Source organism: Ovis canadensis, chromosome 13, assembly GCF_042477335.2.
Source record: "Ovis canadensis isolate MfBH-ARS-UI-01 breed Bighorn chromosome 13, ARS-UI_OviCan_v2, whole genome shotgun sequence".
NCBI lineage: Eukaryota > Metazoa > Chordata > Mammalia > Artiodactyla > Bovidae > Ovis > Ovis canadensis.
Genome location: NC_091257.1, coordinates 32,146,640 through 32,172,933, shown reverse-complemented (window position 1 = coordinate 32,172,933; position 26,294 = coordinate 32,146,640). Strand labels below are relative to the sequence as shown.

General features: G+C 43.1%; 2 protein-coding genes across 2 annotated transcripts in view; both read left to right on the top strand.

Moving 5' to 3' along the window:
* The window catches only part of CCDC3 (coiled-coil domain containing 3), an 89,006-nt gene that overhangs the window by 10,583 nt on the left and 52,129 nt on the right, over positions 1-26,294 (top strand). The gene's annotated exons all lie outside the window — the stretch shown is intronic.
* On the top strand, positions 17,739-20,538 carry LOC138416925 (prefoldin subunit 1). The gene has a single exon (XM_069546405.1). It carries the CDS (start codon positions 19,824-19,826, stop codon positions 20,190-20,192), a length of 369 nt encoding a protein of 122 aa, XP_069402506.1. The 5' UTR covers positions 17,739-19,823; the 3' UTR covers positions 20,193-20,538.

Genomic DNA, 26,294 nt, shown 5'->3' with positions numbered 1-26,294 from the left:
ATTCGGATGAGATTTCCAAGGGAGAGGACTTAGAGTGAGAGTCGAAGCCCTCAGGTAGATCTGAGCCTTGTGAAATGCTAACACTGGTGAAAAGGCAGAGACGCCCGAGAAAAAACCAGGAGAGTGAACAGCATAGAATGTGTGCGGAAGGATGAGTGATTGACAACCAAGAGCTCTTGAGAAGTCAGGTAAGAGGAGGGCTAAAAGTAAGCACCTTATTCCACTGGCAGAGAGAACAGTTCAGTAGAGGGAGAGAGCAGAATCTAGGTTGTGGCCTGGAGGAGAGAGGGCAGCTCCTTCGGGGTGTTCAGGTATGGGTTGAACACCATTGAGGCTGCAGGTGAAGGGGCAAAATTGTTGAGGGAGGGCTTTTTTTTTTTTTTTTTTTAATGGCAGCCATCCTGGTCACAGCCTCTTGGTCCCTGTTTTCCTACTCATCAGATGCTGTCTTCCCAAATAGACTAGACTGCTTGAGCGCAGGAGTATCTATTCTGTTCCTTGTTGTACATGTGGTGTATTTTTGTGGTGTCTCATGCATTTGTTAAACGAATTCTCTTTCATTCAAAGAGCTCTGAGGCCTTAGAAAGCAGGGGCCCCTCTTTCTTTCTCTATTTCTGTTCTCTAAATTAATATTTAATTCCACACAGTAAAATTCAGTTTTTCATATACAGTTGTGTTTTGACAGATACACATGGTTGAACAATTGCAACTACAGCCACAGTATAGAAAACTTCATCGCTGGTGAAACCCTGCCCTGTGCTGCCACTGTGTGGCCAGACCCTTCCCCAACCTCAAATCCTGGGGACTTCTAAAGGGTTCTCCAACTAGTTTTGCATTTTCCAGAATGTCATGTGAATAGAATCATTATGTTGCTTTTCGTTTTTAAATTTGTCTTCTTTTATATAGCAGAATACACTTGAGACTTGTCTGTGGTATATGTCTATAGTTTGCTTTTAATGGCTAAAGCATTTTTTAAAATTAAAGATGAGACTTTAATCTTTGTATGAAAGTGGAAGTGAAGTCGCTCAGTCGTGTCCGACTCTTTGCAACCCCATGGACTGTAGCGTACCAGGCTTCTCCGTCCATGGGGTTTTCCAGGCAAGAGTACTGGAGTGGGTTACCATTTCCTTCTCCAGGGGATCTTCCTGACCCAGGGATCGAACCTGGGTCTCCCGCATTAGAGGCAGATGCTTTACCGTCTGAGCCACCAGGGAAGTCATAATCTTTGTGTAGTTGGCCCAATTTTTAGAAGTATTTACGTTTCAGTTCGACTTCTCAGAAACACTGTGAGGCACGTTAACATTGGAAGTGTCAATATGTCTGTTTTACAGATGAGGAAACTGAGATTTAGGGCAGTTAAGTAGGTTGCACAAGATCATCCAGCTAGTAAGTGGTGAAGAGACTGAAATGCATTTCTCATTTTGATTTTGCATTAGCCTTGTATGAGTTTTCCAGTTGTTCTTCATTCTCATTAATACTCGGTATTGTCAGTTTAAAAAAAATGGATATTCTAATAAGTGTGTGGTGCTATCTCAGTGTGGGTTTTAAGAAAAATTCTACGTATAAGTGCAACCAAATAGTATTTGTCTTTTCCTGACTTGTATCCCTGATTGTGATGTTCCCAAGGTTAATCTGTGTTATCACAAATGGCAGAATTTCCTTCTTTCCTGTGGCTGAATAATATTCCTTTGTATGTATTAATACATATGCCACATTTTTCTTCATTTGTTGATGGATACAGGTTGTTTCCATGTCTTGGCTATTGTGATGAATGATTCAGTGAACATGGTACTGATTTCTTGACATACTGATGTTATTTTCTTATATACTCAGAAGAGGGTTTTCTGGACGATAGTTCTATTTTTAATATTCCGAGGACCCTGCATTTGGACTGTTGCCCATAATGACTGCACCAGTTGCCATTCCCATCAACGATGTACAAATGTTCTCTTTTCTCCATATCCTTGCTAACACGTTATCTTTCATTTTTTGGACCGTAGCCATAGTAACAGGCTTCCCTGGTGGCTAAAGACAGTAAAGAATCTGCCTGTGATGTAGGATACCCAGGTTCAATCCCTGGGTCGGTAAGATCCCCCTGGAGCAGGAAACGGCTACCCACTCCATTATTCTTGCCTGGAGAATTCCACGGAAAGAGAGGAGCCTAGTCGGCTACAGTCCGTGGGGTCACACAGACATGCCTGGGTGACTAACACACTCACAGCCAGAGTAACAGGCATGAGGTGATATCCCACTGTGGCTTTGGTTGGCATGTCCTCGATTAGCTGGTCATTTGTATGTCTGTTCAGAACCTTCACCTATTTTTAAACAATCAGATGGTTTTACTATTTATTTGTAAGACTTCCTTGTATATTTTGGACCAGATGGATGGTTTTCAAATCACTTTCTCCCGGGCAATAGGTTGCCCTTTTATTGTTTCCTTTGCTGCACAGGGGCTTTTTATTTTGGTGTAATCCAATTTATCAGTTTTTGCTTCTGCTGCCTGTGCTTTTGGGGTCCTATCTAGAAAGTAATTGCTCAAACCAGCATCAAGAGGCAATGTCTTTTCCTGTTTCCTAGTTTCAGGTCTTACCTGTAAGTCTTTACACTGAGTTCCTTTGTGTATAAGTGTGAAAGCGAAAGTGTTAGTCACTTAGTCACGTCCCACTCTTCTCCAGGCAAGAATAATGAAATGGTTAGCCATTCCCTTTTCCAGGGAATCTTCCCAACCCAGGGATTAAACCTGGGTCCCCTGCATTACAGCAGATTCTTTACTGTCTGAGCCAACAGGGAAGCCCCATATAGAGTGAAATAAGGGTCAAATTTCATTTATCTTTATGTGAATCCTGTTTTACCGACATAATTTGTTAAAGAAATGAATCTTCCCCATTTTATGTTCTTGGCATTTTACTGTAGATTATTTGACTATAACTGTGGATTTATTTCTGGGCTCTCGATTCTGTTCCCCTGGTCTTTGTTTTTAGGTCTGTACCATACTGTTTTAATTACTATACCTTTTACTATAACTTGAAATCAGGAACAGTGATGCCTCCAGCTTTGTTCTTTTTTTTAAGATTGCTTTGGTTAATATGACCCAGCAATCCCAGTGCTGGTCATATACACCAAGGAAACCAGAATTGAGAGACGCATGTACCCCAGTGTTCATCACAGCACTGTTTACAATAGCTAGGACATGGAAACAACCTAGATGTCCATCGGCAGACGAATGGATAAGAAAGCTGTGATACATATACACAACAGAATATTACTCAGCTATTAAGAAGAACACACTTCAATCTGTTCTAATGAGGTGGATGAAACTGGAGCCTATTATACAGAGTGAAGTAAGTCAGAAAGAAAAACACCAATACAGTATATTAACACATATGTATGGAATTTAGAAAGATGGTAGTGATGACCCTATATGTGAGACAGCAACAGAGACACAGATATAAAGAACAGACTTTCGGACTCTGTGGGAGAAGGCGAGAGTGGGATGATTTGAGAGAACAGCATTGAAACACGTATATTACCATATGTGAAATAGATCACCAGTCCAGGTTTGATGCATCAAACAGGGCACTCAAAGCTGGTGCACTGGGACAACCCAGAGGGATGGGATGGGGAGGGAGGTGGGAGACACATGTACACCCATGGCTGATTCATGTCAATGTATGGCAAAAACCACCACAATATTGTAAAGTAATTAGCCTCCAATTAAAATAAATTAATTTCTTAAAAAAAGGAAAAAGAAAGAGGTGGGGAAAAAAGGACAACCTAGTTAAGCCCCTGACACTTTTGCATCCTGGTTCCATGACCTGCTAGTTCTGTTTCCTTGTGCAAGTCACTGAACTCTCTGGGCCTCTTTATCACTAAATAAAGTTAATACACATGGGTGGTAAAAAAAAAAAAAAAAGATTGCTTTGGCTATTCAGAATCTTTTGCAGTTCCACACAAATGTTGGAATTGTTTTTTCCATTTCTGTGAAAAATGCCACTGAAATTTAATAGCCATTGTTTTGAATATCTAGATCACTGTGGGTAATATGGGCATTTTTAGCAATATAAGTTCTTCGAGTCTGTAAATATGGGACCTCTCCCTATTGATTTTTGTTTTTCTTATCAATCTTATAAAGTTTTCAGTGCATAGATCGTTTACTTCCTTGGTTAAATTTGTTCCTAGGTATTTTGTTCTCTTAGGTGCCCTCATCGATAGGATTGTTCACTCATTTCCTTTTCAGATAGATTGTTGTTGGTATAAACGAATACAACTGCTTTTGGGTTTTTTTTTGTCATGTTGATTTATATCCTGAAGCTTTACTGGATCATGTATTCCAAATTTTTGGAGTGTGTGTGTAGCCTTCAGGGTTTTCTACATATAGAATCATAACATCTGCAAACAGAGATGGTTTTCCTTCCTTTGTTCCAATTTAAATGCCTTTTATGTTTTTTTTTTTTTTTGCCAGTACTTCCAGTATTATGTTTAGTAGAACTGGCATGAGTGGGAAAGCCTTCAGTTTTCCCCATTGATTATGATGTTAGCCATGGGCTTTTCACAAATGGCCTTTATTGTGTTGAGGAAATTCTTTTATATTTATTTTATTCAGTTTTTATCATGAATGGGTGTTGGATTTTGTCAAGTGTTTTTTTTTCTGTGTACTGAGATGATCATGTGGTTTAAATATTTCATTTTGTGAATGTGCTATATATTGCATTGATTTGTGTACGTTAAGCCAGCTTTCCTTCCCAGGGGAAGTTGGGAACACCACTGGTCATGGTGTTTAATCTTTCTGATACATATTTGAGTCCGGTGTGCTAGTGTTATTGAGGAGTTTTACACCTATGTTTATCTGAGGTATTGGTCTGTAGTTTCCTATTCTTGCAGTGTCTTTGTCCAGCTATGATATCTGGTGAGGCTGCTGTCATTAAATGAGTTTGGATGTATTTCCTCTAATTTTACTTTTTGGAAGAGTTTAAGAAGCACTGGTGTTAATTCTTGTTTGAATGTTGGTAGAATTCAACTTTGAATCTAATTGGTCCTAGGCTTTCGCTTTGAGAGTTTTTAAAATTACTGTTTGAATCTCGTTGTTACTGGTGTGTTGAGTTTTTCTGTTTTTTGTTTTAGTCTTAACACGTTGTATGTTTCTCAAAATTTATCTATTTCTTCTAAGTTTTCCAATTTGTAATTGTTCATCAATAGTCCCTTATGATTATGCTTCTTTACTTTCTAGGTACCTGTTATAATGTCACTTTCATTTCTGTTTTTATTTGTTTTCTCTTTTTCCTTCTTAGTTTAGGTAAGGTTTTTTTTTTTTAATTTATTTAAATTGAAGGCTAATTACTTTGCAATATTGTAGTGGTTTTTCCCATACATTGACATGAATCAGCCATGGGTGTAAATATGAGGCTTTATTGATTTTGTTTTTTTCTTTCAAAAAATCAACTTACAATTCTTTTCTGTTATTTTCTAGTCTCTATTTGATTTATTTCTTCTCTGATCTTTATTATTTCCTTCCTTCTGCTAACTTTGGGTTTAGTTCTTTTTGTAGTTCCTTGAGGTATAAAGTTAGGTGGTTTATTAGAGACCTCTTATAATATGGGCATTTATCTCTATAAGCTTTTCTCTTAGTACTGCTTTTGCTGTAGCCCTTAAGTTTTGGTATGTTGTGTTTTCATTTTCATTTGTCGCAAGATTTTAAAAATTCCCTTTTGATATCCTCCTTGATCCAAATGATGTACCCTCAAGGAGAGAAGGAGTTTTATTTCTCCCTTTCAAGTCTGTATGAATTTGTTTCTTTACTGCACTGGCTAGGACTTCCTGTATGAGGCTGCATAGGCTGATGAGCATGGATGACCTATCTTAAGCATGATATCATTAGTTTTTGTGTCAGCGCCTGTTAGCAGGTTAAGGAAATTTTCTTATATTTCTGATTTGGTGAGAATTTTAATTGTAAATTACAGTTAAATCTTGTGAGAAACTCTTTCAGCATCTGAGATTATCATGACATCTTTCTTCTTCAGTTTGTAATTACGTGCATGACATTGGATGTCAAATGCTGAACCACCCTCATATTCTCAAGATAAATCCTGTTTTCAGCTATTGATGGACTTTATTTGCTAATATTTTGCTGAGAATTTTTTTACACTTATGTTCATGAGAGATATTTGTTTGTAGTTTTAATTAAAAAAAGGGCATGAGGATAGTATTAGCCTTCCAAAATGGGTTGGAAAGTGTTCTTTCCTGTTCTATGGATGCGATTGTGTAGAATTGGTGGTGTTTGTTTCCCATTAAATGTTGGTAGGTTAGTCTTCTGTGGACAAAAAAAATATCACATAGTGGGTGGCTTCAACAAGAGACATTTGTTCTCTCTCAGTCCTGGAGGCCAGGAGTCCATGATCAGGGTGCTGGCAGAGTTGAGCTCCTCTGGGGCATCTGTGGCTTGGAGGTGACTCCCCTCTTTCTGCCTCCTCACCTGGTCATCCCTCTGCGTGTGAATGTCCTTAGTATCTCTCCATTTGTACTGATTTCCCCTTCTCATAAGGACACCAGTCAGCTTGGATGGGGCTCACCCTAACAGGCTCATTGTAACCTGATGGCTGCTTTAAAGGCCGTATCTCCAGACACAGCCACATTCTGAAGTGCTGGGGACTAGGGCTCCAACAAATGAATTTTGGAGAGACACAGTTCAGTCCATAACAGTTTGGTAAAATCTCATCAGTGGACAATCTGTACCTGGAGTCTTCTTTTGTTGGAAGGTTCTCTGCTCATTCCGTTTCTTTAACAGAAGGGACCATTTAGGGTGTCTGTTCTGGCTGTGCTGCCGTGGCAGTGCAGATCTGAGACTGGAGTTGGCTGTGGTACAAAGCTGGGTGAGGAAGAAGAAAGAAAGCCAGGGACTTCCTCCATACTCTCTAGCACACTGGGGCTCCTTTTCTTGATCTAGACAGACATAGATTTCTTGTCGAGTTCCTGCTGCATAGTGATTCAGCCCTCTTTGATTCAGGTCCCATTGCCTCTAGCTGTTTAGTTTTCAGAGTCTTCAGGTAGTTGCTTTGTGCGTTATGTGCACAGATTTTAACATAATCACTAGGAGTCATAGGCTCCATTCAGTTTCCTTCATCTTGACTTGCTGGAAGTTGATGTTTCTGTTTGACTGGGCCTATTGAGAACATCTGGTCAATCTTGCATGGAATGTATTATGAGGAGACAAAGAATGATATTTATTTTCTGATGATCAAAAGCAAATAAGAATGGGGGAGGATAGCATTGAAATATGTATATTTTCATATGTGAAATATTTCACCAGTCCAGGGTTGATGCATGAGACAGGGTGCTCAGGGCTGCTGCACTTGGATGACCCTGAGGGATGGGATGGGGAGGGAGGTGGGAGGGGGGTTCGGGATGGGGAACACATGTACACCCACGGCTGATTCATGTCAATGTATGTCAGAAACCACTACAATATTGTAAAGTAATTAGCCTCCAATTAAATAAATTAATTTAAAAAAAAGAATGGGGGAGGAAGCAAATAGGAATGGGAAAGAGGATCTGTCATTTTAAAAGTGAAATTTGAGCCCAGATGGGTCAAGAAAAATCATAATTCAGTTCATCCACATCTTCCATAAAGTGCAAAAGTACTTGGTTTAAAATGTCCCTGGAACTTTGCCTAGACAGTCTAATTTACATGTTATTTGTTCAAGAACAAAGATATCCCTTAGGCATGGAGGAGTATAAGGTCAATTTAATGAGTGTTTGTGCACTTGTTAAGTGTAGGTTAAGGGCTTTTTCTGTATTTGTTCTTCTTTGATACTACATCAAAACTCAAAAAGTGATAGTTTCTTAATAGCTATGGTGCAGAATCTGAAATCTTATCAGTGAGTTTTGTTGTATTCCTACATGAAAATCCAATAGTCTTTCTTGCCCTTTGAATGGGTTTTTTAAATCCATGCATGATTTTGTAACATGATGATTTGACCATATGAAAAATACTGGTTCAGAGTTTCACAGATGTTGAAAATGTTGAGACTTTTAATTATACAGTATTAAAAAATCACTTCATCAATATCACCATCGATCTCATCAGAAAAGTCTTGAAGTAGTGGAAAAATGTCAAGCATGCAGTGGCAAGTTTTCTAAAATTCTACTTTTTGCTTGAAAGCTCAAGTTTTATCAGTGGCAAAAAAATCTGTTATTTTCCCTTAACATGACAGGCCTCCTTTATTCATTTTCAAGAAAATTTCTATCAAATGCTGAAATCTAGAGTTTATCTGTCATTCGTCCTTTCAAGTAAAAATAGTCTTTCACAAAGAAAGCCGCTAGTTCAGCTCAGAACTCAGTCATGGAGGTGCTTTGCCTTGAGACAGCCGTTGTACTTTGAGCACTCAGGGCGCTTTGTGTGCTTCGGATTTCTTCAGAAGTGGCAAGCGGGGCTACTCTGCAGTTGCAGTGTGCGGGCTTCTCTTCGTGGTGGCCTCTCTTGCAGAGCGCAGGTCCTAGGGCGTGCAGGCTTCAGTAGTTGTGGTCTGTGGGCTCTCAAGTGCAGCCTCGGTAGTTGGGGCTTAGTTGCCTCTTACAGCATGTGGAATCTTCCCAGACCAAGGATCAAAACTGTGTCCCCTGCATTGGCAGATGGACCTCTAACCACTGGACCCCCAGGGAAACTTATCACAGACCTTGTGGACCGCCTTTTTCTTTTCTGCCCACATCAGGCACTAAACAATGCAATGACTATTAGTGTTACTTGGCAGCTCTGCCTCGCTTTGTGCTAGGTGCCGTTAGTTTTGCTCACTTTTGCTTTTACAGCTGCGGTGCAAATGTCAACACAGTGACCCTGACATCTTAGTGTTGTTCTGAAAAGAGTTTTGATCGCATGGGCTCCCCTGAAAGGAACTCAGGATCCCCCAAGAATCTGCAGACTTTGAGAGTCACTGCTCTCGACCAGCTCAGTGAAGGGAGACTGTGCCCACTAACTCATGCTGCTGCTGCTGCTGCCAAGTCGCTTCAGTCATGTCCAACTCTGTGCGACCCCATAGACGGCAGCCCACCAGGCTCCCCCGTCCCTGGGATTCTCCAGGCAAGAACACTGGAGTGGGTTGCCATTGCCTTCTCCAATGCATGAAAGTGAAAAGTGAAAGTGAAGTCGCTCAGTCATGTCCGACTCTTCGCGACCCCATGGACTGCAGCCCACCAGGCTTCTCCATCTATGTGATTCTCCAGGCAAGAGGACTGGAGTGGGGTGCCGTTGCCTTCTCCGCTAACTCATGCTAATATGGGGCAAATCCATTCACCTCGATGGATTTTTATGCTTAAAATGTAATTAATACATGCTCAATAAATGTTCTTTGAAATGAAATAATTTCACCTCTGGAAAATGACAGGGTTACATTTTATTTCTCTAAGGGTTCTGTCAACATCGAGCTTGGTTCTGTTCTAATTATCGCAGTTGAGTCAGCTTTCACCCAGACAAGTCAAGGGCTGTGGGTGGACAGTGCTGGTGCTGGATGTGAGACCAGTGTCCCCTGACCTCAAGTTCACGTTGTTTCTGGTCTCCATGCTGCCGACTCCCTGGTCTCTGCAAAACGGAGAGCTTTTCTTTTCATGGACTGTCATGTCCCTGACCCCCTTCCTACCTGCTGTCCTTCTTCTGTGCCGCTGGTCTTGTTCTGTTCTTTGATTGTACTATTAGTGCACACTTGTGTTTATGTGTGTGTGGCACTTGTTAAAAACCACTAAATAATGATTTATGAAAAGACTGGTTTACTCTCTCTATCCCCCACCTGGAAGGTAAACTCCTTCTTATTGGTGGTTGTATTCCCAGAACCTCACAGTCCCTCTCATGGCAGGCATGAGTACCAACATACAGAAGGGGGTTGTGGAGTATCACATGAATGGTGTAGGCAGTGAAAGCTTTAGGAAGTTGGAGAAAGGAGGTGGTCAGTGAGGCTCTGACTATTCTAGAAAGATTCTAGAGAAGCGAGGAGGCTTGATCTGGACCTTGTTGATGATCTATAACACAGTTGACCCTTGAACAACACAGGTTTGACTGGCACAGGTCCATTTATATGTTGATATTCTTCGTAGTAAGTAGAGTACCACACGGTTCATGATTGGTTGAGTCTGAGGATACAGGGGAACCACGGATGCAGAGGGCCAACTGTATTAGATGTGGATTAACCTCCGTGTCATTCAGGAGTCAGTGGTTCACTGTTTTCAGAGTCCTTTTGAGGTATCAAGGATCATGTTACCAACTTATCCTCTAACTGAATGCTGGTAACTTTTAGATTGCCATTTTTAAAAACCTGACAGGTCTTTGTGTTAATTTTATTTTTAAAAATTCATTTGGCTACTCTGCGTCTAGTTCTGGCACGTGGGCTCTTCCATCTTTGTTGCAGCATGTGGAATGTAAATCCCCTGCCAGGGATTCAACCTGGGCCCTCTGCAGTGGGAGCGCAGAGTCTTAGCCACTGGACCACCAGGGAAGTTCCTAGATTGCCATTAATAGATCATTCATTTACCAGAGAGTCAGGACTGTGCGGTAGGTAGAGTGGTGCTCTTTTTCATTCATTCATTTGTTCAGACCTTCGCCATACACATATTTGTTATATACCTGCTGTATGTCAGGCACTGGGAGTAAAAAAAGGAAAAACCGAGAAGAGAGTTCCCTGCCCTCCTGGAACTTACACTGTGGTGGGATGAGGAAGAGATAGTCACTACATCAGTCGATAAGAAAAATGTCAGATGATGAGGGGTTTGGCAAAGAATTAAGAGAGGGTGGTGACGGACAAGGAGGAACTAGTAACTAGGCTGAGGAGATAAAACCTGCACTGAAGTCTGAATGACCTAAGGCTGGCCATACAGAGATCAGGTGGCAAAGCATTCCAGGGAGAAGAACAAGGCAGTGCCATTGTGCGACCTAGACCTTGCTTGACATGCTTGAGGGATGGAAAGGTGTGGAGCGGGCATTGTTGGTGGGGAAGAATGAAATGAAATGAATTTGTAGAGGTGAGCAGGAGTCAGACCATTCGGAGCTTTCTAAGCAAACGTATGAGGTTTAGAGCTTTGTGCTTTGGGGAGCCACGGAGGGGTGGTGTGATGTGAGGCACGCACACTGGGGCTGGGGGCCGCGGTGGCGCTGGAGAGGAACAGCTGGTTCAGGATACATTTGGAAGTGGGGCTCTTCCTGTGTCCTTCCAGCTCCCTGATCGCAGTCTACTTTTCTTTCCCCACTTTTTTTTAAGATTTTTTTTTAAAATGTGGTCCATTTTTAAAGTCTCTATTGAATTTGTTGCAAACATTGCTTATGTTGTTTCTGCTCTGGCTTTATTGGTCATGAGGCATGTGAGATACTACTTCCCTGCACCCCCTACATTGGAAGGGGGCATCTCAACCACGGGACCACCAGGGAAGTCCCTATGCCCAGTTTTAAAAGCTGTTTTTTTGTCTTTTTCCTCATCTTGTAGGGCCTCAGCCACCCCCAAGGTGTTGGCTAAGTACCACATTTCCCGCAAAAGTGTTTAAAAATGCACAGTAGTGATTACGTGTGGAACGTTATGTCTTGACTTTCTCGTGCCTGCATGTGCCCGCTCTGCATCGTGTAGCTCACAAGAGTGAGAATTAAAGGTCTTGAGGCAGGACGCCCTTTATTCCATCTGCAGCGGTCTTTGGGTGCTTCCTACACCCTCAGCGCTGTGTCATGTGTTATGGTGAATATAGTAGAGGAGGACAACCTGGGGTCTGAACTGGAGCATCTCGTTAGAGATAACTAACCCACATGGAAAGATGGATAAGCTGGGGAAGTATTTGGATACCTGGGGAAATGAGTTTAGACAGGGAAGAGCATGAAGGGAAGCCCAGAGATGAGGATGAGGGTGTGTTAGGACAGCAAGAGCTGCATGCAAGGGGCTAGAGGGTGAGTGTGAGGTCATGTGAGTTAGTGGCTCCGTGCCAGAAGCTCTTGATTTGTTGTCAAGTACGTGCAGTTCACACTAGAAGGAGGAGTTCTTTGACATGTTGGAGAGGTGATGGTTTGTAGTCATCAGGGTTAGGGTTATCGTCTCTTCTCCTGCCTTGAACTATAAGCTTTATTGAAACACAGCTGTTGCCTCTCTTAAAGTTAATTTTTATTAGAATACAGTTGCTTCACCACATTGGGTTAGTTTCTGCTGTACAGCAAAGTGAATCAGCTATGCGTATACATATATCCCTTCTTTTTTGGATTTCCTTCCCATTTTGGTCACCAGAGAGCGCTGACTAGTGTTCCCTTAGTTGTACAGTACATGGTCATTAGTTATCTATTTTATGCACAGTATCAGGAGTGTATATGCGTCAATTCCAGTCTCCCAGTTCATCCCCACCCTCCATTCTCCTCTTGGTATCCATCCGGTTGTTCTTTTGTCTGTCTCTTTCTGGTTTGCAGATAAGCTGTTACTTTTAAACATTGGCTAATACCCTATGTAGTTATTTAAAAAACACCCACAAGCTTCTTATTTTGGAATAAATATAGATTCACTGGCAGTTGCAAAGAAATGGAGCGAAGTCTTTGGCACCCCTCTGCCCCTTCTTCCCCACTGAGCATCTTGGGTAACTAGGGCGATAGCAGATCCGGGTGATGACATGGGAACCATGCACAGAGCTGATCCAGATGCTGCCACTTACTCATGCACTTCTGTGTTTGCAGCTTCCTGTCACCACCAACGCAGTCACGGCACAGAGCCACCCCGTCATCCCAGGCTCCCTCGTGCTCCTCCTCACAGCGCCGCCTTCTCTGCTGCCCACCCCAAACTTTGGCAGCCACTCACCTGTTCTCTGTCCCCAGAGTTTTGTTATTTCAGTGGTTTCACAAGTAGAGCTATACTGGTTGTGGAACCTTTTGAGATTATCTTCCTTCACTCAGAGTAATCTCCCTCAGGTTAATCTGACTTATTGTTGTTCTTTTTTTGCTGAGTAACGTTCTGTGTGATGGATGGACCATCATTTGATTAATCTTTCACCACTGAAGGACACTGGGTAGTTTTCAGTTATAAGCTGTAATGGAAAAGCTACTCTGAACACTGGTGTGTAGAATTTTATGTGGACAGAAGTTTTCATTTCTCTACAGTAGATGCCCAGGAGTGTCATAGGCTGGGTCATTTGTCACTTTAAAAGAAACACTTGTCATTTTAAAAAGAAGTTTGCAAACTATTTTCCAAAGTGGCAGAATCATTTACATTCCAACCAACAGTGTATCAGTGATCAAATTTTTTGCATAGTTGCCAGCATTTGCTTTTTTTAAATTTACTGTTGTTTAATATGTAATTACATTTATTTACTTATATTTTTATGGCACTTATCAATATGTATTAATATACAGCATGTAAAATTAACTGCACAGATAAGTATACATTTATTGGGGTGAATGCTCAAAAACTTTTCTTCCATTCTAATTTTTTAATCTTTATTTATTTATTTATATATTTTTAAAAATTTTTATTTTTACTTTATTTTGCTTTACAATACTGTATTGGTTTTGCCATACATTGACATGAATCAGCCACGGGTGTACATGAGTTCCCAATCCTGAACCCCCCTCCCACCTCCTACCCCATATCATCTCTCTGGATCATCCCCGTGCACCAGCCCCAAGCATCCTGTATCCTGTATCAAACATAGAGTGGCGATTCATTTCTTACCTGATAGTATATATGTTTCAATGCCATTCTCCCAAATCATCCCACCATCTCCCTCTCCCACAGAGTCTAAAAGTCCGTTCTATCCATCTGTGTCTCTTTTGCTGTCTCGCATAGAGGGTTATCATTACCATCTTTCTAAATTCCATATATATGTGTTAGTATACTGTATTGGTGTTTTTCTTTCTGGCTTACTTCACTCTGTATAATAGGCTCCAGTTTCATCCACCTCATCAGAACTGATTCAAATGTATTCTTTTTAATGGCTGAGTAATATTCCATTGTGTATATGTACCACAGCTTTCTTATCCGTTCATCTGCTGATGGACATCTAGGTTGTTTCCATGTCATGGCTATTATAAACAGTGCTGCGATGAACACTGGGGTACACGTGTCTCTTTCAATTCTGGTTTCCTCGGTGTGTATGCCCAGCAGTGGGATTGCTGGGTCATAAGGCAGTTCTATTTCCAGTTTTTTAAGGAATCTCCACACTGTTCTCCATAGTGGCTGTACTAGTTTGCATTCCCACCAACAGTGTAAGAGGGTTCCCTTTTCTCCACACCCTCTCCAGCATTTATTGCTTGTAGACTTTTGGATCCCTGCCATTCTGACTGGTGTGAAATGGTACCTCATTGTGGTTTTGATTTGCATTTCTCTGATAATGAGTGATGTTGAGCATCTTTTCATGTGTTTGTTAGCCATCCATATGTCTTCTTTGGAGAAATGTCTTTTTAGTTCTTTGGCCCATTTTTTGATTGGGTCATTTATTTTTCTGGACTTGAGCTGCATAAGTTGCTTGTATATTTTTGAGATTAGTTGTTTGTCAGTTGCTTCATTTGCTATTATTTTCTCCCATTCCGAAGGCTGTCTTTTCACCTTGCTTATAGTTTCCTTTGTTGTGCAGAAGCTTTTAATTTTAATTAGATCCCCAGCATTTGCTTTTATCACAACTTTTTGTTTGAGCCATTCTGATGGGTGTGCTCTCACTGTTTACTTTTTTTGAGATATAATTCACATTCTATTAAACTCTCCCTTTTAAGGTATATAATTCAGTGAGTTTTAGTATATTCCCATATAGGGTCAACCGTCATCATTATCTGTATTTCCAAAACATTTCATCCCTGGTAATGCAGGGCCCATTACCAGTCACTCCCAATTCAGGTGTCTTCCCAGCCCCTGGCAACCACTGATCTTCTGCTCTATGGGTTTTCCCATTCTACACCCATCATATAAATGAAATATGATAATATATGGCCCTTTGTGACTGGCTTCTTTCACTCGGCATAGTACTTCCAGGGTTGATGCATGTTGTAATATGAATCGGTGCTTCTTTCCTTTGTATGGCTAAATAACATTCTGTTGTATGTGTACACTACATTTTATTGTTTCCACTTTTGCTTATTATAAACAATGTTTCTCACAACATTTATGTACAAGTATTTCTGCCTATGCATGTTTTCTTTGGGGTATTTTCCTAGGAGTTGAGTCACTAGGTCATATGGTAATTCTGTATTTAGGCTTTGGAGGAACTGCCAAACTGCTTTTCAAAGTAGCTACATCATTTTACCTCCCCACCGGCAGTGTATGAGGGTTCTGGTTTCTCTACATCTTTGCCGATACTTGTATTTGTTTCATTGATTCTCGCCATCTTACTAGAAGTGAAGTGGTCTTACATTGTAGTTTTGATTCTTCATTTCCCTGAGGACTGATGATTTTTGCATCTTCGTATGTGCTTATTGGCCATTTGTGTAGCTTCTTTGGAGAAATATCTATTCAAGTCTTTAGCGTCCCCCTCACCCCTTAACTTTCATTTTTTAAAATTAAACTTTTAATTTTGTATTGGAGTATAGCTGATAAACAATGTTGTGACAGTTTCAGGTGCACAGCAAAGGGACTCGTCCATACATATACATGTACCACTCTCCCCCAAACTCCCCTCCCGCCCTTGGCAAGGTGTCTTGCCAAGTTTTAAATGCAGGTATCTTTTTAGTCTTGAGTTGTAACGGTTCCTTACATATTTTAGACACCAGATCGCTATCAGATACGTGAAATGCCAGTCGTTTCTCCCATTCTGCCGGCCGCCTTCTCACTGTGCTTTAGATTTGTGTTTCCCTAATGACTGCTGATGTTGGTCGTCGTTCATCCGCATGTTTTCTGTGTGAATGGCCCCTTTGGTGACATGTCCACTTGTAGCTTCGCGCATGTTTGTCATTGCTTCTTACTACAGCTACGGCTGGAGACATTTTCCTGGATTAGTCTTCAGACTCTTCTTTGCTGCAGCGCTAGCATGGATCAGAGACAAACCTGTTAAGTGGCTCATGGCTATAGATTTTTAAAATTGTGATTAAAAACACGTAACATGGAATCTGCCCTCAACAAATAGGTGTACAGTGCACATGTTAACTATATGCGTGTTGTTGTAAGCAGATTTCTAAAACTTTTTCGCTTGGCACAAACTGAAACTCTAGATCAAGCCCCTGGCAGCCACCATTCTGCTTTTTGTTTCTATGAGTTTGGCTGCTTTTGATACCTTAAATGAATAGAATCATGCATTGTTTGTTCTGTGACGGCCTTATTTCACTTAGCATAGTGTCTTCCAGGTTCATCTATATTGTAGTATGTGACCGTGGCTGTAGGGTTTTTAAACATTTTATTGAAGTGTAGTCGATTGTCAGTGTCATGTTAATCCCTGCTGTACAGTGAAGTGATTCAGTTATGCATATACATGTAAATATACCCATTCTTTTCCATATTCTTTTCTACTATGGTTTATCACAGGATGTTGACTATAGTTCTCTGTGCCATACTGTGGAACCTTGTTGTTTATCCACTTTCTATATAAAAGATAGTTTTCAGATAGTTTGCATCTGCTAATCCCAAACTCCCAATCCATCCCTCCACCCCGCCCCTCAACAACCACAAGCCTGTTCTGTAAGTCTTTCTGTTTTGTAAATAAATTCACTTGTGTCATATTTTAAAATTTTTTAAATTTATTTTTTAATTAATTGATTTTTTCCCCTGGAGAAGAGATAGGCTACCCACACCAGTATTCTTGGGCTTCCCTGGTGGCTCAGACGGTAAAGAATCTACTTGCAATGCGGGAAACCTGGGTTCAGTCCCTGGGTTAGGAAGACCCTGTGGAGGAGGGCATGGCAACCCACTCCAATATTCTGGCCTGGAGAATCCCCAAGGACAGAGGAGCCTGTCGGGCTGCAGTCCATGGGGTCGCAAAGAGTCAGACACGACTGAGCGACTAAGCACAACACAGCACAATTTATTTTTGGAGGCCATGCCTCACGGCTTGTAGACTCTTTGTTCCCTAACCAGAGATTGAACCCAGGCCTCCAGCAGTGAGAGCGTGGAGTCCTAATGACTGGACTGTCAGGGAGTTCCCCATTTGTGTCATATTTTGGATTCCACATATATGTAATATCATATAGTGTTTGTCTCTTTCTGACCCGCTTCACTTGGTATGGTAATCTCTAGGCCCATCCATGTGGCTAGAAATTGCATCATTTCATTCTTCTTTCTGGCTGAGTAATATCCTGTTGTATATATGCACCACATCTTTATCCATTCATCTCTTAATAGACATTTAGGTTATTTTCACGGCTTGGCTGTTGTGAATTGTGCTGCATAGCTGTAAGATTTTGATCCACGCTAGGCGAGTGCTCATTTTTATCTCACTAATAACCACATGATCTTACCATGACTCAGTTTCTCCATCAGGGAAATGGTCACAGTGATATGGAATTTGGCTATAATTAAACTCAGACCTTTGTGAATAATTAATACTCAGACCTTTGTGAATAGTTAGTACTCTGATCCTATAGACAGCCTCATAGATAGGAGATACGCACTTTTGCCAAGTAGTCAAAATCAGCAGGAGAATGTCCTCGCTCAGTTTTTTAAATTTTTTGCTTTATTTATTTGGCTGTACTGGGTCTTGGTTGCCTCATACAAACTCTTAGCTGTGGCATGTGGGATCCAGCGCCCTGAGCAGGGAGGGATCGCTGACACCCTGCCTTGGGAGCGTGGAGTCCCAGTCACGGGACCACCGCGGAAGCCCTCTCATCCTGGTTTGTTGAAGAGGCTTCACTGAATGGCCACATTTCTCTTTTAATTTTTAATTTCTTTTCTTGCATAATGTTTAGTCCCCAAACTATTCCAGAGTGTCTCAGCATACACATCCTGAAAAGGAAAGGAGTGGGGGGGACCCATTAGGGGTCTGATTCTCATTAAAGGGGCTTCTGTGCCCCCAAAGAGGAGGATCCCCAAGCCAGCCTCCTCCTGACCCCGAGAAACAGCCAGTTCTCAGGGAGTTGCTATGGAAATGTGCTCTGGTACGAGGAAGCAGTGAAGTAAAGCATTCCAGGAGTCTTGGAGGCTAGGAAATGGACGTTTTGACGTCTGTTCCCAAAGTCTCCTGCAGTTGCTTTTTGCACTAAATTCTTTCTCAATGTTTCTTTGTTCCCCTGTGGACATGGAGGCTGAAAGTGTGGACTGTCGCTTAGAGGCTTTACAAAGGGCAGGAGAGATCTAGAAGATTCTGGCCATCACACTGTGGTTTTTAAATAAGACAGGATGATCATTTATACCCCTTCTTGTCTTAAAAGCAAAAAATCTGTCAGCATCTGAACTCTCCCCATGGACATCTTATCTCATGCAGCCTTCTCTTGGGAAGGGGGTACATATCTTTGCCTTTGTCCTTTCTTCCTTCCCCACCCGCCCTCTTCCCTGTAGACTCTGATTCTGCAGCTCCCCTCCCTGAGAGCTGACCAGCAGCTTCAGCTCTCACCTGTCTCAGCATGCACCGTGGTTTTGTGTTCTGGGGACGGATCTGGGTGGTTAGGACAAACACTGCCTGGGAATCTTTGGCCAGAGATTTCTCCAGTGTCCTCCATACTGCTCTGGTTCTCGCTCATCACACCCTCAGGGATGCTGTCAAGCTTCAGTTCCCATGGCTGGTTTTCATCTTTCTTTCAGTTAAATCAGCTTTGACACCTGGCAGAGCCCTGCTTCTCGTGGGGGCTGAGGCAAACCCAGATGCTGCCAGCATGTTCTGGGGCCTGGTGTCCCTGGAGTGCATTCAAGGCCAGTCCATCTCCTCTGCACAGACCTGGGGAGAAGACTGTCAGTGCTGGAAAGGAGCTGAAAGTCATATCATTAACCCCTTAATGCAACATCATGGAAGAATTTTATTGGAAAACAAAGACCTGCTCCCAGCTATAGTTCTTAGCATGTGGCCAAGTGATGTTATTTTGACTTTAAATATAATAACTATGATTTCAATGATAAAACTGTTAAAATATTAGTAGAAGCTAGCTTAGGGTTCCAAAAGTGTGACGCCTCTGTCACAGCTTTGTACTAAAGCAAAATGGTCAGAAATATAGGTCAAAGGAAGTCAACCAATGTGTGCACGCACACACACACACACACACACGTAAAAAGTAAGGGAAGGACATTCTTGCACAGTGTCAGATGGCAACCCTGTAGGTGCTTTCTAAATCATTTCTATCTATTTGCTTTGAGAAGAGTGTCCTTTCCACCCCCTATTTCCTCATCCTGTGGCCAGAGAGGAGCGTCAGTTTCTCAGTTTTCTGGGAAATGGCTGTGGTTGCATTGAAGACCAGGGTTAGTCTCTGTGGGCTGTTTGTCCTTCTGTCTTTGAGTTCTCCCTGTGGACCTAGGCTGGCTCCCTACCTGGCATCCAAGCTTCCACCTTACCTCCTTCTCAAAGTTCCACTCTCCGGACCTCAGAGGTTTCTTTTCCCTTACCTGTCCTTTGCTGACCTGTGTTGTTTCACTCCAAGGCTCTCCTAGATACTTAAAGCTGATCCCAGAGGCTAATTGAAGGTAAAGTGGAAAAGAAGATTAGAGGCATTCCTTATTGCCTTTCCATAAACATTTACGTTTTAAAGCTTTAGATCCTTTAATTCTAAAAACAGTCAAGAGAACAGGGGAAAGACAGGATAGAGGAAGGAGATTAAGAGGTATAAAGAAGTAGGTAGAAAATAAGATACAACTGGAATACTCTGGTGGTCCAGACTCCCCACTTCTAATACAGAGGGTGTGGGTTTGATCCTTGGTAGGGGAACTAAGATCCAATGCCTCGTGGTGTGGCCAAAAAATAAAAATATTAAAAATAAATTTAGAAGCAAGATGGCGGCCCCCGTGGATCTGGAGTTGAAGAAGGCCTTCACAGAGCTTCAAGCCAAAGTTATTGACACTCAACAGAAGGTGAAGCTTGCAGATGTACAGATTGAACAGCTGAACAGAACGAAAAAGCATGCACATCTTACAGATACAGAGATTATGACTTTGGTAGATGAGACTAACATGTATGAAGGTGTAGGAAGAATGTTTATTCTTCAATCCAAGGAGGCAATTCATAATCAGCTGTTAGAGAAACAGAAGATAGCAGAAGAAAAAATTAAAGAATTGGAACAGAAAAAATCCTATCTGGAGCGGAGTGTGAAGGAAGCCGAGGACAATATCCGGGAGATGCTAATGGCGCGAAGGGCACAGTAGGCAGCCTCTCAGGAACCTCTTCCTTCTGAGCCCTGCCATTCCTGGTGAGGGGCCTGTGTAGGGAAACTGCTCTGCCTGAGGGACACTTTATCTGGATGGTCTAGTAACCTTATGTTTTATGCATGGCCTGGAGCCCCTTTCACTCTCATCCTTGTATGTTTTATCCTGGCTCTGCCTGCTACCCTTCTCCCCTGTGGTTGAATCATGAACTCCAGGGAAGGGAAGATGGGAGCCAGGACAGACAGGGGAGTTCTTCCGGGGCCTACTGCTGGTCACGCCGGTCAGACCAATAAAAGACATCTGTCCCACTCTAAAAAAAATAAAAAATAAAAAATAAATTTAAAAAACAAAATTAAAATAAGTTACAAGGATGTAATGTACAGCACGCAGGGAATATTGCCAACATTTTATAATAATTTAAATGGAATATAATCTATAAAAATGCTGAATCACTATGTTATAAATGTGTAACTAGTACAGTGTTGCAAATCAACTATACTTCAGTTGAAAAAAAAAAAGTGGAACAGGCCACTCTAGGAAGAATGGGAAAGTAGCTTTTCTTTTCTGGATGTTACATTGGGTCACTCAGATCACACAGTTGATACCATCCAGACACTGGCCGTGCCTACATCCGGGCTGTAGTTCATTCCTCTGTCCAGTTGTTCTTGAGGATGAGTAAACCTGCTTTTCCTATTTGGAACCAGTCTGTTGTTCCATGTCCAGTTCTAACTGTTGCTTCCTGACCTGCATACAGATTTCTCAAGAGGCAGGTCAGGTGGTCTGGTATTCCTGTCTCTTTCAGAATTTTCCACAGTTGATTGTGATCCACACAGTCAAAGGCTTTGGCATAGTCAATAAAGCAGAAATAGATGTTTTTCTGGAACTCTCTAGATTGCCGGGAGAAATATCAATAAACTCAAATATGCAGATGACACCACCCTTATGGCAGAAACTGAAGAGGAGCTAAAAAGCCTCTTGATGAAAGTGAAAGAGGAGAGCGAAAAAGTTGGCTTAAAGCTCAACATTCAGAAAACGAAGATCATGGCATCCGGTCCCATCACTTCATGGGAAATAGATGGGGAAACAGTAGAAACAGTGTCAGATTTATTTTTTTGGGCTCCAAAATCACTGCAGATGGTGACTGCAGCCATGAAATTAAAAGACGCTTACTCCTTGGAAGAAAAGTTATGACCAACCTAGATAGTATATTCAAAAGCAGAGACATTACTTTGCCGACTAAGGTCCATCTAGTCAAGGCTATGGTTTTTCCAGTGGTCATGTATGGATGTGAGAGTTGGACTGTGAAGAAGGCTGAGCGCTGAAGAATTGATGCTTTTGCACTGTGGTGTTGGAGAAGACTCTTTGAGAGTCCCTTGGACTGCAAGGAGATCCAACCAGTCCATTCTGAAGGAGATCAGTCCTGGGTGTTCTTTGGAAGGAATGATGCTAAAGTTGAAACTCCAGTACTTTGGCCACCTCATGCGAAGAGTTGACTCATTGGAAAAGACTCTGATGCTGGGAGGGACTGGGGGCAGGAGGAGAAGGGGACGACTGAGGATGAGATGGCTGGATGGCATCATGGACTCAATGGACGTGAGTCTGAGTGAACTCTGGGAGTTGGTGATGGACAGGGAGGCCTGGTGTGCTGCGATTCATGGGGTCACAAAGAGTCGACACGACTGAGTGACTGAACTGAAACCTGCTTTTGTCTGTCTGTAAATCAGGTCGTAATTTACTAATGAAAAGGAATCCTCTCTCTCAAATCCAGTTATTTTTGTGAACAATAGGAACTTAATATGTATCTGTTAACAACTGAATATTAATAAACCAGAAGGAGTCAGCAGTAAGTCTTTACTAGTTTAGGAAACCACGTACAAGGGTGATTGGAACAGCCCTGTGAGGGCTTGGATTCTGTGTTATGAGAAACACCAATGAACCGAAAGCTTTAAGCGCAGGTCATTTCTTCTCCCCTTAGTTAATTCACATGGCAAATATGTTGCTCTCACAGGTGGAATTGAATGCTTCCTGGAGAGACCTGTCCAAGGAAATGATCTTGAGATGTTGTCATTGTCAGCACTGGGATCGGCTCGCTGACTCTGCAGAGGCAGCAGGTCTGGTCTTTTCCTTTGAAAAAACTTCATCAGTGCTGGTGTCTACAGGCATTCAGGGCACCGAGGAAATATGTCAAGGGCACTGCTTACTCTGCTATGGACACTTAAAAAATATTTTTTAAAATATGAAAATTATATATATAAATAAATATGACCTGGTGAAGACCTGCGCCTGGTCTTCGTTGCAGCTCATGGGATGGCGGGTCCTTGTGGCATGCAAACTCTTAGTTACGGCATATGGGATCTAGTTCCCTAACCAGGGATCAAACCCTGCATTCGGATCACAAAGGCTTAGCCACTGGGCCCCCAGAGGAATCCCTCCTATGGACACTTGAAGTGGTGGGTACTGTCTTGAGTGTTGGCCTGGGCCAGACCCTGGGGCTGATCCTACTACTGCTCTACACTGGTGCTGTGACTGTAGGTGAGATGTTCACCCTCTGAGCCTCAGCTGCTTTATCTGTGAAACTGGATTGATGATCTCTTTGAGCAGCCCTGTTTTAAGATTTACGTGAGCTCTGTGTGCAGAGAAAGTGAAAGTCGCTCATTTGTGTCCAATTCTTTGCAGCCCATGGACTATACAGTCCATGGAATTCTCCAGGCCAGAATACTGGAGCAGGGCTTCCCTTGTGGCTCAGCTGATAGAGAATCCGCCTGCAATATGGGAGACCTGGGTTGGGAAGATCCCCTGGAAAAGGGAAAGGCTACCCACCCCAGTATTCTGGCCTGGAGAATTCCATGGACTGTATAGTCCACGGGGTCACAAAGAGTCGGACATGACTGAGGGACTTTCACCTTCACCTTCACTGTATGCAGAGTTTGGCACAGATTAAGAAGTGGCTAGGGAGTGAATAGAAGCCTTAGAGTTTGGTAAATCCCCCCATAGTTCGCATTGGGCCTAATTGAAGTTTCAGGATGGTGTGTGACGGTGGAGCTTGCAGACAGGAATCTGAGCTTCCAAGCGGATGTCTCCTTAAGTCTTGGACCCCAGAGGGTGACCATGGAGACTCCCATGGCTGGCTGTGCTATGTACTGTCTTGCTCTGGCACGCAGCTCTCCTTCAGGGGTTGGGGGCAGGGGGAGCGTGGGTTTGGTTGCTGCCATGGAGAGGGCAGGGGGAGAGAGGGCTCAGGGTGGGCAGGCTGGCTGGATGCCCGGAGCTCTCACAGCCACGACTGAATGTGCGTGTCCCCCCCGCCCCCACCATTCAGAAGTCGACGGAGCTCTTACAGCCATGGACTGAATGTGTGTGTCCCCCCCTCCCCCCACCATTCAGATGTCAAGCGGAGCCCCCAGTGCGATGGAGTTGGGAGGCTGTGATGGGGTCATGAGGCCGGAGCCGTATGAATGGGATTGTGAAGACCTCAGTGAGCTCCCTTGACCCCCATGTGTGGACATGGCTGCTTACCCACCCAAAAGCTGCACTCCCGTGACACCAAACCTGCCAATGTCTGCTCTTGGACTTCTTAGCCTCTAGAACTGTGAGGAGTAAATTTCCGATTATCTTTTACAAGCCCCCCAGTCTATAGTGTTTTGTTATAGCAGCTGGACTGAACTAAGATATCTGCCAATATTACGATCCAGTGGTCTTACTGAATTAAAAAAAATACATTTTAGAGCATTCTCAGATTCACTGCAAAACTGAGAGGAAGGTAGATTTTCCATCTCCCCGCTTCCTCAACGCATGCAGGGCCTCCCCCCATCATCAACATCTTTCTCCAGATGCTGCCTGTGTTGCAGCTGACGAACCTACCCTGACATGGTGATCACGGAGTCCACAGTTTCCCTTAAAGTTTGCCCTTGGTGGTCCGCGTTCTGTGCATTTGTACAGATGCGTAATGGCATGTATCCACCGTCAGAGCACCTTTCAGAGTAGCTTCACTGCCTGAGACTTCCCTGGGTCCTGTCAGCTCACCCACTCCCTCCCCACTAGGCTTACTGGGCTTTCAGCGAGGATTTAGTTATTTTGCCAGTGGGACAGGACATACTTAGAGGTGCATGCATCTGTTTTTATCTATATCATAAGACCATAAGTTAAAAGTAGGTTCGGATCAGAGGTAGAAAAGTAAATTCTACAACATACCTTTCCTTGTGGCAGGGGATTCTCGTCTTGACAAGTCAGCCTTGCGTGGTGTAATTCACTTAGAATTCTCGGCTACTTCTGCTCCCCATATGTGCCACTCCTCACCCTCCGCTTCTCCATGACACCAGATACTCTGAGCATAGGGACTATGTCTTTTTGTTTAATGGGAGTATAGTTGCTTTACAATGCTGTGTTAGTTTCTGCTGCACAGCAAAGTTAATCAGTTATATGTATGCGTATATCCCCTCTTTTGTGGACTTCCTTCCCGTTTAGGTCACCACAGAGCACTGAGTGGAGTTCCCTGTGCTATGCAGTAGGTTCTCATTAGTAACTTATTTCATACACAATATCATAGTGACTGTGTGTCAGCCCTCATCTCTCGATCCATTCCACGCCTTTCCCCCTTGGTAGCCATACATTTGTTCTCTGAGTCTGTATCTCTATTTTTGCTTTACAAGTTAGTTCCTCTATACCATTTTTCTAGATCACACAAATATGCATTAGTATACAATATTTGTCTTTCTCTTTCTGACTTACTTCACTCCGTATGGCGGACTCGAGGTCCATCCGTGCCTCTGCACATGGCACAGTTTCATTCCTTCTTATGGCTGAGTAACATTCCATTGTATATATGTCCCATATATGCTTCATCCGTTCCTTTGTTGGTGGGCATTTAGGTTGCTTCCATGTCCTGGCTATTGTAAATAGTGCTGCAGTGAACACTGGGGTGTGTGTTTCTTTTTTGAATTATGCTTTTCTCTGGTGTATGCCCAGGATTGGGATTGCAGGATCATATGGTAGTTCTATTTTTAGTTTTTTAAGAGACCTCCATCCTGTTCTCCATATTCGCTGTACCAGTTTGCATTCCCACCAACGGTGTAAGATGGTTCCCTTATCTCCACACCCTCTTCAGCATTAATCATTTGTAGATTTTTTGATGATGGCAGTACTCTTGCCTGGAAAATCCCAGGGATGGAGGAGCCTGGTGGGCTGCAGTCCATGGGGTCGCTACGAGTGGGGCACGACTGAGCGACTTCACTTTCACTTTTCACTTTCATGCATTGAAGGAAACGGCAACCCACTCCAGTGTTCTTGCCTGGAGAACCCCAGGGACGGAGGAGCCTGGTGGGCTGCAGTCCATGGGGTCGCTACGCGTGGGGCACGACTGAGCGACTTCACTTTCACTTTTCACTTTCATGCATTGAAGGAAATGGCAACCCACTCCAGTGTTCTTGCCTGGAGAACCCCAGGGATGGAGGAGCCTGGTGGGCTGCCATCTATGGGGTCACACAGAGTCGGACACGACTGAAGCGACTTAGCAGCGGCATCTGGCTGGTGTGAGGTGGTGCCTCACTGTAGTTTTGATCTGCATTTTTCTAATAATTAGTGATGAGCATCTGTTTATGTGTTTGGTCGTCTGTGTGTCGTCTTTGGAGAAATGTCTGCAAGGACTGTGTCTTCTTCATCCTTGCAGCGTAACACGCAGGTTGCTCAGCCCGTGCTCAGTGATGGCAGGATGAATGCTCAAGCGCCGGCTTTAAGACCCCACTTCTGTCACGCGCGCTGTTCTGTGAGCTTCTGCTGCCACTCTTGCCTCCCGCGTGCTGCTGCCTCTACTCCTCTTTCCGTGCATCCGTCTAGGGGGGAAAGTGGGCAGAGACCCCAGTCTCCAGAGAGATGTGGCGGTTGCTTCTCACTGAGCCTGTGCTTATGCCGGGTTAAGGTGGCTCTGCTCCAGGGTCTGAGCCTCATCTGGGAAGGCCTGGGAGCTTAGATGCAAACAGCAGCCATCTTACTCCTGCAGGGGCTCTCAGCTCTCATCTTTTGACGGTAGGGAACAGTGTGGGAGGGTGTGTCTCAGGCCCAGGCTTTGCTGTGTCCTGAATTTCTAGCCTGGCTCAGACCAACTCA

Coding starts and splice junctions, on each gene's coding strand:
- LOC138416925 (XM_069546405.1), top strand. CDS start 19,824: ATGGCGGCCCCCGTGGATCTGGAGTTGAAGAAGGCCTTCACAGAGCTT.